At 50.5% G+C, this 19,526-nt stretch overlaps 1 protein-coding gene across 1 annotated transcript in view; it reads left to right on the plus strand.

The window, feature by feature from the left end:
- The window catches only part of LOC139277124 (large ribosomal subunit protein P1-like), a 47,067-nt gene extending 28,439 nt beyond the window's left edge, over window positions 1-18,628 (plus strand). Inside the window, exons 2-4 of the mRNA XM_070895141.1 lie at window positions 12,138-12,212; window positions 13,729-13,852; window positions 16,475-18,628. Of these exons, the coding sequence (XP_070751242.1) occupies window positions 12,138-12,212; window positions 13,729-13,852; window positions 16,475-16,554 (279 nt within the window). The 3' untranslated portion in view covers window positions 16,555-18,628. The remainder of the gene's footprint in view (window positions 1-12,137; window positions 12,213-13,728; window positions 13,853-16,474) is intronic.
- The last annotated feature ends 898 nt before the right edge of the window (window positions 18,629-19,526 follow it).

Consider the following 19,526-nt stretch of genomic DNA (forward strand, 5'->3'; position numbering starts at 1 on the left):
GCACGCAAAGCTAGGGGGGGGTAGGGGGGAAAGAGAGAGGGTGGGGGAGAGGCGGGCTCCAGGGACCTGAGCACAGAATCCAGGCTGACACTCCAGTGCAGCACCGAGCGAGTGCTGCGATGTCTGAGGTGCCATCTTACAGATGAGGCGTTAAACCGAGGCCCCGCTCGCCCTCTCGGGTAAACGATCCCATGGCCACTATTTCGAAGAGCAGGAGAATTATCCCCGGTGTCCTGGGCCAATATTTATCCCTCAATCAACATCACTAAAAACAAATTATCTGGTCGTAATCACATTGCTGTGTGTGGGAGCTTGCTGTGCACAAATTGGCTGCCGCGTTTCCCACATTACAACAGTGACTACACTTCAAAAGTACTTCATTGGCTGTGAAGTGCTTTGGAACATTCTGAGGTCGTGAAAGACGTTCTATAAATGCTAGTTCTTTTTATTCCTTTCATTTAAGACAGCAGATCAGTGTTGGAAAACAATAGGAAGGCAGTGAACTTCACAGAAGTAGAGATCTCCGTCTGGTTTCACTCCAATAAACCATTTCCTGGATAAAAAGGGCCAAGGTCTGGTATTGTTAAGGCAGAAGTGGAGGCTGCTGAATAGCCACCTAATTCTAAAATGTTTAAAATAGAGAACTTTGTTCATTTATCCATGTGCCCTCCTACAAACTCTCCCTAACCCCCCCCCGCCCTGCCCCAGGGAGCAGAAGAGCAGCCATTTTGTACTCTCCTCCCTCTCACCCGAACATGGCCTCGTACGGCGATCCCTGCTTCTCTTTATGAGAGCCCATTGCTGTCGAGGATTGTGAGTAAGCCCCCGTGTCCCACAGCCCCAGGACATCGCTGCAGGAGTTCCTCAGGGCAGTGTCCTCGGCCCAACCATCTTCAGCTGCTTCATCAATGACCTTCCCTCCATCATAAGACCAGAAGTGGGGATGTTCGCTGATGACTGCACAGTGTTCAGTTCCATTCACAACTCCTTGGATAATGATTTGTTTTGGTGCACTGCTCACTCATTCGCTGAGACTCCTCAGTCGCTCGATGTGCCCGAGCCCACACCGGCGGAACGAGTGGGGTGGGTGGGAGCCTGCTGTCTGAAGCCCCTCCGAGAGAGCAGGACTCGCAGCAACAACAACAACTTGCCTTTATATAGCGCAAACAAAAGTTGACAGTGAGCCACTTAAGGAGATATTAGGGCAGGTGGAGGTAGGTTTTAAGGAACATCTTAAAGGAGGGAAGAGAAGCGGAGAGGTTTAGGGAGGGAGTTCCCGAGCTGACGGTCTCGGCAGCTGAAGACACGGCCCCCTGTGGTATAGCAAAGGAAGTCGGGATGTGCAAGAGGCCAGAATTGGAGGAGCGCAGAGACCTCGGAGGTTTGTAGGGCTGGAGGAGGTTACAGAGATAGTGAGGGGGCGAGGCTATGGAGAGATTTGAGCACACGAATGATCATTTTAAAATCGAGGCATTGCAACGGAGATAAAGTTTGAAGGGCAGGAGGTACAGTATAATCAACAACAGCCCCGATATGTACATGTGCAGGAGTCCTACTCCAGTGAACAAACTTATTTCAGGAGACTAGAAAAAGGGAGTAAACAGAAGGGGAGGTCAACAACTAGAATCAGAGAGATTTACTGCATGGAAGGCCATTCGGCCCACCGTGTCCGTGCCGGCCGACAAAGAGCTACCCAGCCTACTCCCACTTTCCAGCTCTCAGTCCGTAGCCCTGTAGGTTACGGCACTTCAGGTGCACATCCAAGTACTTTTTAAATGGTGAGGGCAAGGAGAGAGATTCCACTGAGGGGGAGTGGGACAAAGAAGGACGATCTTGGCTAGAGGGATAGAGTAGAGAGTAATACAGGTCACACCTCGGAGAATGTGGTACGTTAGCGAATGAGAGTCAAAGAGATAAACTATATACATGGGGGAGGGGGTGATGGATTGAGTAAGTTGTAAGGAGGGAGAGATACTCTGTTGTGGGGTGGGTGGGGAGGAGGAGGACCTATTTGACGAATGGCGGAGAGAAAGACATATTGTTGAGCAGGTGAATGGGCCGGCAGTAATGCACAGGTTCTGGGGACCAAGCAGTCGGGCTTTAACAGGCCCACAACCAGAGACCCTGAGCAACAGAATGAGACATCCACTCACCTTACTTTGATAGAATGGAACAGAGACGAATTTCAGCTTCCAGTTCAGAATTGGCCTGGAGTCTCCAGGGATTAAAGATTAATCTCCAGCACACTGCTGCCAGAAACCAGGGAGAAACACCGCAGAATTTAAACATTGTGTTTTTTGAAAACATTTCTGATTGATTTAGTTATAAAAATATTGCCGATTGGGAAAAATAGTCAAGAAACATCCAATCGGGGATTGAGTCTGTTCGCGTTCCGATTGGCCGTGGGAAGGCAGGGCACTGTGGGGATGGACATCTCGAGCGACCAATGGTGGGAGAGTGGGGGAGGGGCGGGTGGCGGCGGGAGGTCATGTGATGAAACCCCCGGGAATATGCCCAACCAGAGTTGGCGACCCTCAGCGCCCTCCCGGATGCACTTCCTCCACTTAGGGCAGTCTTTGGCCAGGGACTCCCAGGTGTCGGTGGGGATTTCCAGTTCAGCTGAACTGGAAGCTGAAATTCGGCTCAGTTCCATTCTATCAAAGTAAGGTGAGTGGATGTCTCATCCTGTTGCCTTTTATCAGGGAGGCTTTGAGGGTGTCCCTGTAACGTTTCCTCTGCCCACCTGGGGGCTCGCTTGCCATGAAGGAGCTCCGAGTAGAGCGCTTGCTTTGGGAGTCTCGTGTCAGACGTGCGAACAATGTGGCCCGCCCAGCGGAGCTGGTCGAGTGTGGTCAGTGCTTCGATGCTGGGGATGTTGGCCTGACCGAGGACGCTAACGTTGGTGCGTCTGTCCTCCCAGGGGATTTACAGGATCTTGCGGAGGCATCGTTGGTGGTATTTCTCCAGAGATTTGAGGTGTCCACTGTATATGGTCCACGTCTCTGAGCCATACAGGCTCATACAGGGGGCCATCAGCACTCCCACTACGGGAACCAATGTTGAGGGCCAGAGCTCTTCACAGGCCAGTAACACGTGACACGCCGGGCCTCGGCCAAGAGCAGTGAGTGATTTGGCTATAAATTCAGAATTGCACAAGGGGGTTAGCCTTCCCTTTTCAGAGCAAGCAGGCCTTACCACAGAGGGGGAGGGAAGAGATTCCTGTCTCTGCCAGTGAATGGCTGACCATAGGCTCCCAACACCCAACCCAGCTCCTAATCTTATCTGGGTTTGTCTGAAAGAGACTAGAGCAAGACACTTCGCTGAAGGCTGGCAATGTGTGATTGAGGCACAGAGCTGCAAAGTACCTTTGTTTTACTTTATGAAGTTTTTTCTCCTCATTCTCCTCTCTGGAAATGTTGGTCCCTTAGAAGATGAGAAGAGGGATTTAATAATGGGAAATGTGGAAATGGCTGAGACCTTAAACAATTATGTTGCTTCGGTCTTCACAGTGGAAGACACAAAAACCATGGGAATGTGGGAAGGGAGGACCTTGAGACAATCACTATCACTAGGGGGGTAGTGCTGGACAGGCTAATGGGACTCAAGGTAGACAAGTCCCCTGGTCCTGATGAAATGCATCCCATGGTATTAAAAGAGATGGCGGAAGTTATAGCAGATGCATTTGTTATAATCTACCAAAATTCTCTGGACTCTGGGGAGGTACCAGCGGATTGGAAAGCAGCTAATGTAATGCCTCTGTTTAAAAAAGGGGGCAGACAAAAGGCAGGTAACTATAGGCCAGTTAGTTTAACATCTGTAGTGGGGAAAATGCTTGAACTATCATTAGGGAAGAAATAGCGGGACATCTAGATAGGAATAGTGCAATCAAGCAGACGCAACATGGATTCATGAAGGGGAAATCATGTTTAACTAATTTACTGGAATTCTTTGAGGATATAACGAGCATGGTGGATAGAGGTGTACCGATGAATGTGGTGTATTTAGATTTTCAAAAGGCATTCGATAAGGTGCCACACAAAAGGTTACTGCAGAAGATAAAGGTACGCGGAGTCAGAGGAAACGCGGAGTCAGAACATAAGAATTAGGAACAGGAGTAGGCCATCTAGCCCCTCGAGCCTGCTCCGCCATTCAATAAGATCATGGCTGATCTGGTCGTGGACTCAGCTCCACTTACCCGCCCTCTCCCCGTAACCCTTAATTCCCTTATTGGTTAAAAATCTATCTATCTTTGACTTGAATACATTCAATGAGCTAGCCTCAATTGCTTCCTTGGGCAGAGAATTCCACAGATTCACAACCCTCTGGAAGAAGAAATTCTTTCTCAACTCGGTTTTAAATTGGCTCCTCCGTATTTTGAGGCTGTGCCCCCTAGTTCTAGTCTCCCCGACCAATGGAAACAACCTCTCTGCCTCTATCTTGTCTATCCCTTTCATGATTTTAAATGTTTCTGTAAGATCACCCCTCATCCTTCTGAACTCCAAGGAGTAAAGACCCAGTCTACTCAATCTATCATCAGAAGGTAACCCCCTCATTTCTCGAATCATCCTAGTGAATCGTCTCTGTACCCCTTCCAAAGCTAATATATCCTTCCTTAAGTAAGGTGACCAAAACTGCACGCAGTACTCCAGGTGCGGCCTTACCAATACCCTATACAGTTGCAGCAGGACCTCCCTGCTTTTGTACTCCATCCCTTTCGCAATGAAGGCCAACATTCCATTTGCCTTCCTGATTACCTGCTGCACCTGCAAACTAACTTTTTGGGATTCATGCACAAGGACCCCCAGGTCCCTCTGCACCACAGCATGTTGTAATTTCTCCCCATTCAAATAATATTCCCTTTACTGTTTTTTTTTCCCAAGGTGGATGACCTCACACTTTCCGACATTGTATTCCATCTGCCAAACCTTAGCCCATTCGCTTAACCTATCCAAATCTCTTTGCAGCCTCTCTGTGTCCTCTACACAACCCGCTTTCCCACTAATCTTTGTGTCATCTGCAAATTTTGTTGCACTACACTCTGTCCCCTCTTCTAGGTCATCTATGTATATTGTAAACAGTTGTGGTCCCAGTACTGATCCCTGTGGCACACCACTAACCACTGATTTCCAACCAGAAAAGGACCCATTTATCCCGACTCTCTGCTTTCTGTTCGCCAGCCAATTCTCTATCCATGCTAATACATTTCCTCTGACTCCGCGTACTTTTATCTTCTGCAGTAACCTTTTGTGTGGCACCTTATCGAATGCCTTTTGGAAATCTAAATACACCACATCCATCGGTACACCTCTATCCACCATGCTCGTTATATCCTCAAAGAATTCCAGTAAGTTAGTTAAACATGATTTCCCTTTCATGAATCCATGCTGCGTCTGCTTGATTGCACTATTCCTATCCAGATGTCCAGCTATTTCTTCCTTAATAGTTTCAAGCATTTTCCCCACTACAGATGTTAAACTAAACGGCCTATAGTTACCTGCCTTTTGCCTGCCCCCTTTTTTAAACAGAGGCGTTACATTAGCTGCTCTCCAATCCGCTGGTACCTCCCCAGAGTCCAGAAAATTTTGGTAGATTATAACAAATGCATCTGCTATAACTTCCGCCATCTCTTTTAATACCCTGGGATGCATTTCATCAGGACCAGGGGACTTGTCTACCTTCAGTCCCATTAGTCTGTCCAGCACTACCTCCCTAGTGATAGTGATTGTCTCAAGGTCCTCCCTTCCCACATTCCTATGACCAGCAATTTTTGGCTTTTGTGTCTTCCACTGTGAAGACCGAAGCAAAATAATTGTTTAAGGTCTCAGCCATTTCCACATTTCCCATTATTAAATCCCCCTTTTCATCATCTAAGGGACCAACATTTACTTTAGTCACTCTTTTCCGTTTTATATATCTGTAAAAGCTTTTTCTATCTGTTTTTATGTTTTGCGCAAGTTTACCTTCGTAATCTATCTTCCCTTTCTTTATTGCTTTTTTAGTCATTCTTTGCTGTTGCTTAAAATTTTCCCAATCCTCTAGTTTCCCACTCACCTTGGCCACCTTATATGCATTGGTCTTTGATTTGATACTTTCCTTTATTTCCTTGGTTATCCACGGCTGGTTATCTCTTCTCTTGCCGCCCTTCTTTTTCACTGGAATATATTTTTGTTGCGCATTATGAAAGAGCTCCTTAAAAGTCCTCCACTGTTCCTCAATTGTGCCACCGTTTAGTCTGTGTTTCCAGTCTACTTTAGCCAACTCTGCCCTCATCCCACTGTCGTCCCCTTTGTTTAAGCATAGTACGCTCGTTTCTGACACAACTTCCTCATCCTCAATCTGTATTACAAATTCAACCATATTGTGATCACTCATTCCGAGAGGATCTTTTATGAGGAGATCGTTTATTTTTCCTGTCTCGTTACACAGGACCAGATCAAAAATGGCTTGCTCCCTTGTAGGCTCTGTTACATACTGTTCTAAGAAACAATCCCGTATGCATTCTATGAATTCCTCCTCCAGGCTACTCCCTGCGATTTGATTTGACCAATCGATATGTAGGTTAAAATCCCCCATAACTACTGGCGTTCTTTTTTCACATGCCTCCATTATTCCTTTGATTATTGCCCGCCCCACCATGAAGTTATTATTTGGGGGCCTATAAACTACGCCCACCAGTGACTTTTTCCCCTTACTATCTCTAATCTCCACCCACAATGATTCAACATCTTGTTCATTGGAGCCAATATCATCCCTCACAACTGCCCTGATATCATCTTTTATTAACAGAGCTACCCCACCTCCTTTCCCTTCTTGCCTATCTTTCTGAATCGTCAGATACCCCTTTATGTTTAATTCCCAGTCTTGGCCACCTTGCAACCATGTTTCTGTAATGGCCACCAAATCATACCCATTTGTAATGATTTGTGCCGTCAACTCATTTACTTTATTTCTAATGCTGCGTGCATTTAGGTCGAGTGTTTTCATCCTAGTTTTTAAACCATGATTTTTAGTTTTTACCCCTCCTGCAGCCCTTTTATATTCAGTGGCCCTTTTTGTTTCTTGCCTTTGGTTTCTCTGCCCTCCACTTTTACTCATCTCTTTTCTGTCTTTTGTTTTTGTCTCCTTTTTGTTTCCCTCTGTCTCCCTGTATTGGTTCCCATCCCCCTGCCATATTAGTTTAACTCCTCACCAACAGCACTAGCAAACACTCCCACTAGGACATTGGTTCCGTTCCTGCCCAAGTGCAGACCGTCCGGTTTGTACTGGTCCCACCTCCTCCCGAACCTGTTCCAATGCCCCAGGAATTTGAATCCCTCCCTGCTGCACCACTGCTCAAGCCACGTATTCATCTGTGCTATCCTGCGATTCCTACTCTGACTAGCATGTGGCACTGGTAGAAATCCCGAGATTACTACTTTTGAGGTCCTATTTTTTAGTTTAACTCCTAGCTCCTTAAATTCGTCTCGTAGGACCTTATCCCTTTTTTTACCTATATCGTTGATACCAATGTGCACCACGACAACTGGCTGTTCTCCCTCTCTTTTCAGAATGTCCTGCACTCGCTCGGAGACATCCTTGACCCTTGCACCAGGGAGGCAACATACCATCCTGGAGTCTCGATTGCGGCCACAGAAACGCCTATCTATTCCCCTTATGATTGAATCCCCTATCACTATCGCTCTCCCACTCTTTTTTTTTTATGCCCTCCTGTGCAGCCGAGTCAGCCACGGTGCCATGAACTTGGCTGCTGCTGCCCTCCCCTGATGAGTCATCCCCCTCAACAGTACCCAAAGCGGTGTATCTGTTTTGCAGGGGGATGACCACAGGGGACCCCTGCACTACCTGCTTTGTACTACTCTTCCTGCTGGTCTTCCATTCCCTATCTGGCTGTGGATCCTTCTCATGCGGTAAGACCAACTCACTACACGTGCCACTTATGTCATTCTCAGCACCGTGGATGCTCCAGAGTGAATCCACCCTCAGCTCCAATTCCGCAACGCAGTCCATCAGGAGATGGAGGCGGATACACTTCTTACACACGTAGTCATCAGGGACACCGGAAGCGTCCCTGAGTTCCCACATGGCACAGGAGGAGCATAACACGTGACCGAGCTCTCCTGCCATGACTTAACCCTGAGATACACTTAAATTGGTAATAACAATGTTACAGTTTACTTACTGATATAAACATAAAAAGAAAAGCTACTCACCAATCACCAGCCAATCACTTACCCCATTGGCTGTGACGTCACCTTTTGATTCCTTTCTACTTCTTTTTTGCTTTCTCTCCCGCTGTAGCTGCACCGGTCGCCTTTTATAGGCCGCTCCGACACTGCTCCCACTGGGCCTTTTACAGGCCGCTCCGACGCTGCTCCCGCCTCTCCCCGACTGCCACTGGTACTCGAGCTCCCGCTGGGCCTTTTATAGGCTGCTCCGACACTGCTCCCGCCTCTCCCCAACTGCCGCTGGTACTCGAGCTCCCGCTGGGCCTTTTATAGGCCGCTCCGACGCTGCTCCCACCTCTCACCGACTGCCACTGGTACTCGAGCTCCCGCTGGGCCTTTTATAGGCCGCTCCGGCGCTGCTCCCACCTCTCACCGACTGCCACTGGTACTCGAGCTCCCGCTGGGCCTTTTATAGGCCGCTCCGACGCTGCTCCCACCTCTTGTGTTCTTATGTTTATTCATAACATAAGAATTAGGAGCAGGAGTCGGCCTCTCGAGCCTGCTCCACCATTCAATAAGATCGTGGCTGATCTTTGATCTCAACTCCACTTGCCCGCCCGATCCCCATCTCCCTCGATTTTCCCTAGAGAACAACAATCGATCTCGGCCTTGAATATACTCAACGACAGAGCTCTCGGGCAGAGAATTCCAAAGATTCACAACCTCCAAGTGATTAAATTTCTCCTTATCTCAGTTGTAAAGGGCCAACCCTTTTTCCTGAGACCATGCCCGCTGGTTCTAGTCTCTCCGGCCAGGGGAAACCGCCTTTAGCATATACCCTGTCGAGCCCTCGTAAGAAATTTATACGTTTCAATGAGATCACCTCTCATTTATCTGAATTGCAAAGAATATTGGCCCATTCTACTCAGTCTCTCCTCATAGAACAACCCTCTCATCCCGGGATTCAATCTAGAGATTCCACATTGGTACACACATCATCCTTGACTGAGAAGGCCTCTTGGCAACGCCCTTCTGGGACCAGCCCCACAGAGTAGAGCCCGAACGACCAATAATGTATCCCTCCCCGAGAGAGAGAACCCCTCGCCTCACCCTTGCACCACTGCCCACAAAATGCCCAGGGGGAAATCTGGGACCTTGCCCCCTGAAGAGCAGTGACTGAAGTTGACCAGTTTTGGTGGACTGCCCAGCCTCTGCTTTACCCTCACTGTCAGCCAGGAGTGAGGTAAAGCAGTCAGCACTGAGAAGCCCCGAGTAGTCTCTGTGTAATTAAACGCCCTGCGTCTAGCGCGGGGTCACGGGGTCACAACCTCAACAAGCAGCACCTCATAAAAAAACATTGTGCAACTGTACGGCAAAAGTCATAATTGGCTCAAATAACTAGCGTAAATAAGGAAAAACTGTTTCCGGGGGCAGGAGAGTCAGTAACCAGAGGCCACATCATCATCATAGGCAGTCCCTCGGAATCGAGGAAGACTTGCTTCCACTCTTAAAAATGAGTCCTCAGGTGGCTGAAGAGTCCGATACGAGAACCACAGACCCTGTCACAGGTGGGACAGACAGTGGTTGAGGGAAAGGGTGGGTGGGTGGGACAGGTTTGCCGCACGCTCCTTCCGCTGCCTGCGCTTGGTTTCTGCACGTTCTCGGCGATGAGACTCACAGGACACTGAGTTAAAGTCATTGACAAAAGAACCAGAGGGGGAAATGAGATTTTTTTTTAACGCAGCGAGTTGTTGTGATCTGGAACGTGCTGCCTGAGAGGCCGGTGGGAGCAGATTCAATAGTGACTTTCAAATCATCCTGAGCCACTTCACAGGACCGATTATCAGACGACGTTTGACACCGAGCCACATAAGGAGATATTCAGACATGTGACCAAAAGCTTGGTTAAAGAGGGAGGTTTTAAGGAGCGGCGAGGTTTCGGGAGGGAATTGGTGCAGGTTAGGATATAGGCAGCAGAAGTTTGGCCGAGCTGAAGTGTACCGCGTTCTCGTATACCTTACCATGCTAACGAGTAGTTTGGGCATGGAACCGACAGTGACTGCTCTCACACACGCCCACGTCTCGCTGTGGCCACTGTGTTGAATCACAGAGCTCGATGCACACAGCTCCACTTCCTGTAACTCGCTGGAGGGAGGCCAGCTGTATTCATTGTTTTATCACTGAACGGATTGATTCACACTTTCCATTCCAATTTGCATGGGTTTGGAGAGGAAGACACCTGGTGTCTTTTCCCCTTTGGGCACTTTTGCTGCTGTATTCTGAAAGAGTTCAGAACTCCCGAGTCTCGTGCTAGCAGTGCTGTCCCTGCACCAGGGTCAGTCAGACACTGGGAGAGGGCCCCCAACCTCAACTGACAAACACTCTATCATTTTATACACAGTTACCGACACTTTCTGTCAAAAGTTATTCAGAATACTGAAGGATTATCATTGAACTGAGCCATCAAAGCATAATCAACCTAAGCCTCAGAATAACCTGTCTTTCCTCGAGTCATTCGGCCCATCGTGTCTGTGCCGGCTCTTTGAAAGAGTCCCACTCCCCCTGCTCTTTCTCCATAGCCTTGCCATTTTTTTCCTTTTCGAGTATTTATCCAATGCTTTATTCCTCCCTGAAGGTGTCCGCTGTTGTCTGGCATAGCTCGCTCGGCCTCCGGGAGCTTGGCCAAGTGGCCATTCTTGTGTGAGCCTTTGAGACCGATTTTGTTGGGAGATATTTGACTGTGGAGGGCATCGCGGCTGACCCCGATCCTAGACTTCCATTCGTACACACTCATCTTGCAGCAGCTGGATATTGATCAGGTGCAAGCTGGTTCTATCCTTCCCCCTGACTCCCAACCCAGCTTCAGCACCTTGAGAACACTCAGGCTGATTGTACATCCTTGAGTCAGCTCATTCAGCACAGTTCAGGATCCAAACTGGGGCCTTGCGATTCAACAACAACAGCAGCAGCTTGCATTCATATAGCACCTTTAACGTCCCAAGATGCTTCACAGGAGCGATTATCAAACTAAACTCGACACTAAGCACATGAGATATTAGGACAGGTAACCCAAAGCTGGGTCAAAAAAATAGATTTTAAGAAGTGGCTTAAAGCAGAAGAGAGGCAAAGAGGGTTAGGGAGGGTAGTCCCGGGTTTGGGGCCCAGGCAGCTGAGGCACGTCCGCCAATGGTGGAGCGATTATAATCGAGGATGCTCAAGAGGTTAGAATTGGAGGTGTGCAGAGGGGGGGTGCTGGAGGAGATTACAGAGATAGGGAGGGGCGAGGGCCATGGAGGGATTTGAAAACAAGGATGAGAATTTTTAAATCGAGGTGTTGCTTAACCGGGAGCCAATATAGGTCAGCAAGTCCAGGAGGTGATGGGTGAGCGGGACTCGGTGCGAGTTAGAACACGGGTCAGCGAGCCCATGGTTGATGGGTGAGTGGGACTCGGTGCGATTTAGGACACGGGTCAGCGAGCACAGGGGGTGATGGGTGATGGGTGAGTGGGACTCGGTGCGAGTTAGGACACGGGGCAGTGAGCACAGGGGGTGATGGGTGAGCGGGGCTTGGTGCGAGTTAGGACACGGGGCAGTGAGCACAAGGGGTGATGGGTGAGCGGGACTCGGTGCGAGTTAGGACACGGGTCAGCGAGCCCAGTGGGTGATGGGTGAGCGGGACTTGGTGCGAGTTACGGATGAGCTGAAGTTTATGCAGGGTGCAAGGTGGGAGGCCGGCCAGGAGAGTGTTGGAATAGTCGTGTCTGGAGGAGACAAAGGCATGGATGGGGGTTTCAGCAGCAGATGAGTTGAGGCAGGGGCAGAGTCGGGCGATGTTACGGAGCTGGAAGTAACAGAATGTAGTACGTTTATGTGCTGAGGCCGTGGGGGGCTCGGGTGTTCTGCTTGGAACGTACGTTGTTGGAACGCAGTGGCAGTTTTCTCTTCACCCGATTGTCTCGATTCCTTTCACAGGAAGATAAGCTCAATGCTTTGCTGAAAGCGGCAGGCGTTACAGTGGAGCCTTTCTGGCCGGGCTTGTTTGCGAAGGTACTGCTCTCGATAATGAAAGATATTGTTATGTATGCAATAACTCGATCGACTGAATACTGTAAACTCCGAACAGATGCAAACCTGGCTCTACTTTATTAGGGTCCAAAGTGATTACATTACATGATGGCTGGCCTGTTATACCTGGGCTGCACACGCGTGCACAGCCCAATGTCCTCCAACCTGGTGGCTAGTAAACCCAAGCATACATAATTGACAGATATTGCCTGTCAATCTGTACAGGCAATGTTATAATGTAAACCCTGCTCAGGCAGGAAGGCCCCGCTCCCTCACGGAGTCAGGGAGCCCCGTTATAGTCACTGGGGATAAATATCGAGAACTCTGAACTCTGACAGTAAAGTGGTTTGGGGAGCTCACCACTTCAAAGAATTTAAATATAGAAAATGATTCTTCTGCCTTTTTCTAGTCTATTCCCACTTTAAAAAAACATGGTTGTGATTGTGGAGGATGCTGTGATTTGAAAGCTAAATCAAGACTGAGCTGATGGAACGTGTGTTGGGGTGCGAGTACTGTACTGGGACCACTGCTCAATGTTGATTCATTCTCGGGATATTGGCAACGGGGGGGATGCACAAAATTGGCCATGGTCAGAGGACTGAAGAGTTCTTGGGGGGGGGGCATTGTAGGGCTGGTGGGGGTTACAGAGATCGGGAGGGGCTAGGCCGTGAAGGGATTTAAACACGAGGGTGGGAATTGTAAATTGGAGTTGGGTGACCAGGAGCCAATGTTGAGATGCAAGGACAGAGGCTTTGATGAAAGCAGCATGAGTTACAATGGAGGCTTTCCGGCTGGGCTTGTTTGCGAAGGTTACTGTTCTCGATAATGAAAGATATCATCTATCAAGCAGTACAGGCAACATTCTAATGTAAACCCTTGCTCAGGCAGGGAGGCCTCACTTCCTCGGGGACATGCTGCGACTCGGGATGCGGGCAGCACAGCTGGAGATGAGCTGCGGTTTATGGAAGGCGGAGGTTGGGAGGCCGGTCACGAGCCGGGAGGTGTCAGAGAGGCCTGGGGTGAGGGTTTCAGCAGCAGATGAGCTGAGGCAGGGGCGTAATGGAGGTGGAAGTAGGCAGCATTGGTGATGGAGCAGACATAAGGTCGGGAGCTCCACTCGGGGTTAACTAGGACCCACAGCCTGGTTCAGCCTGAGGTAGAGGCAAGGGAGGGGCCATGGGATCGGTGGCAAAGCTTACAGAGTTTGTAAATGGGGCAAAGACAATGGCTCTGATCTTCCTGAAAGAATTTGCAGCTCGACTAAGACTGGATGTTGGACAAGCAGTGAGACAGCACAGAGGCAGTCGGGGGTCGAGAGAGGAGAGGTCGTGCAGATAATGTCGCTGGGGGGAGTAATATTCTGTGGGTTCCGTTGGACTAGCTCTAGGCCAGAGAGAGCAATGCCACAGAGGTGTCCGAGTGAGCATGCTTCTGCAAGGTACTTGATCCAAGGCCAGATATGGTTTAATTGTGTCTTGTGCTTCTATTTTACCCACAGGCCCTCAGCAACGTGAACATCGGCAACCTGATCTGTAACATCGGGGCTGGGGGAGCTGTACCCCTGAGTGTTGCCACTCCCAGTGGAACAGCTGCAGTTGGGGGGGCAGCTGCAGGCGCTGAGGGTAAGTCGGTGCCCGCAACACAGTTCATGCAAACCATTTCAGCTACTTCAGAAATCTTAACCGTGCATGTCAGCCGTCGCTCAGTGGGCAGCACTCTCGCCTCTGGGTCAGAACGTTGTGGGTTCAAGTCTCACTCCAGAGACTTGAGCACAAAAATCCAGACTGACACTCCCAGTGCAGTGCTGAGGGAGGGGCCGCACTGTCGGAGGGGCCGCACTGTCGGAGGGGCCGCACTGTCGGAGGGGCCGCACTGTCGGAGGTACTATCTTTCAGATAAGACGGTAAACCGAGGCCCCATCTGCCCTCAGGTAGATGTAAAAGATCCCGTGGCACTATTTTTTAAAAAAAAGAGCCGGGTTCTCCCCGGTGTCCTGGGGCCAATATTTATCCCTCAATCAACATCACTAAAACAGATTATCTGGCCGTTATCACATTGCTGTGTGTGGGAGCCAATTGACTACCACGTTCCTACAGCATTCAAAAAGTACGATATTGGCTGTGAAGTGCTTTGGGATGTCCTGAAGTCGTGAAAGGCGCTTCATAAATGCAGGTCCTTTCTTTACAATAGTCGTTCGTTGCGCGCCCCCTTGTGAAGTACCGTACGCCAAAACGCTCATCTATATCCGGATGTAGGCCCTTTAAATATGCAAATGAGGGTCAGGCCATTTTCGGACAGAAGTGGGCGGGGCGTACAAGGGTCTGGCTGCGCCCACTTGAAGCTGGAGGTGCAGGTGAAGAGGAGCGCAGATGTCAGTTATCCAGGGGCCAGGCGGTGCTGGAGTGCCTCGCTGGGTGCTGACGTTGAATCACGTTCCCCTTCTCCCGTGATCGAACCCTGTCGTTCCCGGGCAGACCCTTCTCTGGGCCGTCTGGTGTTGTGCCGGCCCACAGCCGGCTGTGTTGCCCCAGTGTGACCACCTCCTGCAGCGAGTGATGAGGTATCAGCCCTTGAAATGGACCAGGCCCCGTCAGTGTTATCGAGACACTCGGCCATCCACCAGCCCCGTGGTCAGCATCTTGCACTTGGTGTGCTCGCTCGAGAGGCATTTAGTTCAAAGCTTATTGTCAGAGAATGGTTAGCATACACTGCCGGCTGGTGTGGTGGGTGCTGACTATCTGCCTTTGAGACAGAGCTGGACCGGTTCCTGACTGGGGCAGAGATCGCATCAAAGACAAGCTAGATGTCTTTATAGATCACCCACGGTCCGTGTGATGATCTGCACTGGTTTTCATCGCCTGAGGAGGTGGAGAGGAATCTCTTTCCCTTATTAGCCCCAACTTTTTAGCCTCTCCCAGGAGATCATGGGGAGGGAGGTGGGAGGTGGAGGGTGGGGGGAGGGTGAGGAGAGGGAGGGGAGGGAGAAGTGGGGAAGGTGGGGGAGGGGAGGGGAGAGGGTGGGGGGGAGAGGTGGGGGAGGGGAGGGGAGAGGTGGGGGAGGGGAGGGGTGGGGGGGTGGGGAAGGGAAGGGGGTGGGGAAGGGAAGGGAGAGATGGTGTGGGTGGGGAGGGGAGAGATGGGGTGGGGGGGAGGGGAGAGATGGAGGGTGGGAGGGGAGAGGTGGAGGGTGGGAGAGGTGGAGGGTGGGAGGGGTGGGGTGGGGGGGAGGGGAGGGAGAGGTGGAGGGGGGAGGGGAGAGGTGGGAGGGGGGAGGGGAGAGGTGGGGGTGGGGTGGGGGAGGGGAGAGGTGGGGTGGGGGAGGGGAGAGGTGGGGTGGGGGAGGGGAAGGGAGAGATGGGGGGGGTGGGGGAGGGGAGAGATGGGGGGTGGGGGAGGGGAGAGATGGGGGGGTGGGGGAGGGGAGAGGTGGGGGGGGTGGGGGAGGGGAGAGATGGGGGGGGTGGGGGAGGGGAGAGATGGGGGGGGTGGGGGAGGGGTGAGATGGGGGGGTGGGGGAGGGGTGAGATGGGGGGTGGGGGAGGGGTGAGATGGGGGGTGGGGGAGGGGAGAGATGGGGGGGGAGGGAGAGGTGGAGGGTGGGAGAGATGGGGGGGGAGGGAGAGGTGGAGGGTGGGAGAGGGGGAGGGGAGAGATGGGGTGTTTGGGGGGGGAGGAGGAAGAGGTGGGGAGGGCGGGAGGAGGGGAGGGGAGGGGAGAGATGGGGAGGGTGGAGAGGGGGGGTGGGGGAGGGTGGAGAGGAGGGGAGGGGGAGGGTGGGAGGGGAGAGGTGGAGGGGAGGGTGGGGGAGGGGAGAGGTGGGGTGGGGGGGGAGGAGGAAGAGGTAGGGTGGAGTGAGGGGGAGGGAGAGGTGGGGGGGGGAGGGGAGAAGGGGGGGTGGGGGAGAGGGTGGGAGGGGAGGGGAGGGGAGTGGAGGGGAGAGGTGGGGTGGGGGGGGTGAGGTGGGGGGTGGAGGGGAGAGGTGGGGGAGAGGTGGGGGGAGGGTGGTGTGGGGGGGAAGGGGGGAGGGTGGTGTGGTGGGGGAGGGGAGAGATGGGGTGGTGGGGGAGGGGAGAGATGGGGTGGGGGGGGAGGAGGGGAGAGGAAGTGCCGAGCATTGGTGCTCCATCCATCATTAACTGTGGGGCAGGCACGATGGCCTTTTCTCTGCCCGTGAATCCCGCCTGCAACGCGACTTAGCAACCTCGGTGCTGCTACCAAACGGGACCTCTGTTTTACCCCCACAGCTGAAGAAAAGAAAAGCGAGATGAAGGAGGAATCGGAGGAGTCTGACGAGGACATGGGCTTTGGGCTCTTCGATGATTAGTCGATGAGTGGTCTGTTTGCCGAAGAGCTTCCAACCCACAGGGAGACTGACGTCCACACCCAAGCCAAACCCAAACTCAAAACATGGATGGAAAAGATGGCAGGTGACACAATTAGTCAAAGTGAAGCCCTTTCTGGACAACTCCATGTCCAGTTAGACTCCTTACTTCATTTAACCAAATTTCTCTCTCAGTTGAGACCCATGTTACGTGTGAGTCAATGCTGTCGGGGTAACATTGAACAAGTTCCCAGGTATCTGCCCCCTGGGCCCAAAACAGTTTTGGCTGGGATTTGGGAGTTTGATCTTCCTGTTCCTGCATGCATCCCTTGCACTTTCTGACCTGTTGTTGCGTGTGCCCTCTGACATCAACTTCCACACAGCCTGTGCAGCAATCTCCTCTCGTCAACGTAATGCTTGAGGCCGGGACACTGGAGATTGAGGTGGGGAGGGGAGGGGAGGCAGAGACAGCAAATTGCAACCCCACCCCCTCCCCTGAAATGCACTATTCAGAAGTAGGAGAGATTGGAGCAGTATAAAATTGCACCATTTTATTATAAATTATGTTGCTTAAATATAGTTTTATTTTTCTTAAGACATCAAAATAATTTATTATAGTGATATAAGATAGCTGAAATATTCAGTGGCTGTCCATTTAGGAATGTTGCACTGACGATGCCTGTTTGAAGCATCTTATTGAATCATATACTTGCACCTGTCCATAGGAGAGCGAGGGAGACGGTGCTTAACAAGAGATGGGGTTGGAGCTCTGCGCACTTTTACTGCATCTTACACTAACTTTTAACTTTCACCGTGGTCTGATTTTACGTCCTAAAGGAGCAAAGTCTCCTGTGAACGCATCGTGCGTGATACCTCGCCAGAGTTTCCGAAACTCCAGTATAAACCATCTCTTTGCAGCACCTGGTTGGAACCTTGCTGCAATTCTTTTTCCCCCCCGTTGGCTATTCCAGGAGTCCAATCAAAAACAGGCCCATGATATAGTGAGAGCGGCCCCTTTAAACTGGGAAACTCCATGATATAGTGAGAACGGCCCCTTTAAACTGGGAAACTCCATGATATAGTGAGAGCGGCCCCTTTAAACTGGGAAACTCCATGATATAGTGAGAGTGGTCCCTTTAAACTGGAAACTCCATGATATAGTGAGAGTGGTCCCTTTAAACTGGAAACTCCATGATATTGTGAGAGTGGTCCCTTTCAACTGGGAAACTCCATGATATAGTGAGAGTGGTCCCTTTAAACTGGAAACTCCATGATATAGTGAGAGTGGTCCCTTTAAACTGGAAACTCCATGATATAGTGAGAGCGGCCCCTTTAAACTGGGAAACTCCATGATATAGTGAGAGTGGTCCCTTTAAACTGGAAACTCCATGATATAGTGAGAGTGGTCCCTTTAAACTGGGAAACTCCATGATATAGTGAGAGTGGTCCCTTTAAACTGGAAACTCCATGATATAGTGAGAGCGGCCCCTTTAAACTGGGAAACTCCATGATATAGTGAGAGTGGTCCCTTTAAACTGGAAACTCCATGATATAGTGAGAGTGTTCCCTTTAAACTGGGAAACTCCATGATATAGTGAGAGCGGCCCCTTTAAACTGGGAAACTCCATGATATAGTGAGAGTGGTCCCTTTAAACTGGAAACTCCATGATATAGTGAGAGTGGTCCCTTTAAACTGGGAAACTCCATGATATAGTGAGAGTGGTCCCTTTAAACTGGAAACTCCATGATATAGTGAGAGCGGCCCCTTTAAACTGGGAAACTCCATGATATAGTGAGAGTGGTCCCTTTAAACTAGAGACATTCCATGATCTAGTGAGTGGCCCCTTTATACTGGGAAATTCCATGATATAGTGAGAGTGCTTCCTAGTAAAAGGGGTAAATTATTTTTTTTAAATATCATGTGGCTAAATATTCAATACTTTGGATAAAGAAATCACTAATATTTTCGGTTGTGTTTGTGACCTCCTGCATGTATCAAGTATGTACAAACATTTGTCCAAATGCTGTGGTTGTAAATGTTAGCTATCGTCTATTACAGCAGGTTGTGGAAATAAAGGCTGCAATTCCTTCACACGAGTCATGCTTTGGTCTCAATGAAAGACTGTATCGATGGTCCTGAGTAACTTCTTTATTCGGAGAATCGTTGCATGTTGTTAATATTATTTAGCGGGGTTTGGAGATGCTGTTTCAATGGGCCTTTCAACAACAACAACTTGTATTTATATAGCGCCTTTAACATGGTAAAACGTCCCAAGGTGGTTCACAAGAGTGTTATCAGACATAATTTGACACCGAGCCACATAAGGAGATATTAGCGCAGGTGACCAAAAGCTTAGTCAAAGGTAGATTTTAAGGAGCGTCTTAAAGGAGGAAAGAGGTGGAGAGGTTTAGGGAGGGAATTCCAGAGCTTGGGGCCCAGGCAGCTGAAGACACGGCCACCAATGGTGGAGCAATTATAATCGGGGGATGCTCAAGAGGCCAGAATTGGAGGAGCACCGAGATCTCTTGGGGGGTGGGGGGGGGGTGCGAGAGAGAGAAATGGGGTGGGGGTGGGGTGGTGAGAGAGAGAGTGAGAGAGAGAGATAGGGAGGGGCGAGACCATGGAGGAATTTGAAAACAAGGATGGGAATTTTGAAATCGAGGCGTTGCCGGACCGGGAGCCAATGTAGGTCAGCGAGTACAGGGGTGATGGGTGAGCGGGACTTGGTGCGAGTTAGGACATGGGCAGCAGAGGTTTGGATGTGTTGAAGATTGTGGAGGGTGCATGATAGGAGGCTGGCCAGGAGAACATAAGAACGTAAGAATTAGAAACAGAAGTAGGCCATCTAGCCCCTCGAGCCTGCTCCACCATTCAACAAGATCATGGCTGATCTGGCCGTGGACTCAGCTCCACTTACCCGCCCGCTCCCCATAACCCTTAATTCCCTTATTGGTTAAAAATCTATCTATCTGTG

The sequence above is a fragment of the Pristiophorus japonicus genome, chromosome 12 (genome assembly GCF_044704955.1).
Source record: "Pristiophorus japonicus isolate sPriJap1 chromosome 12, sPriJap1.hap1, whole genome shotgun sequence".
NCBI lineage: Eukaryota > Metazoa > Chordata > Chondrichthyes > Pristiophoridae > Pristiophorus > Pristiophorus japonicus.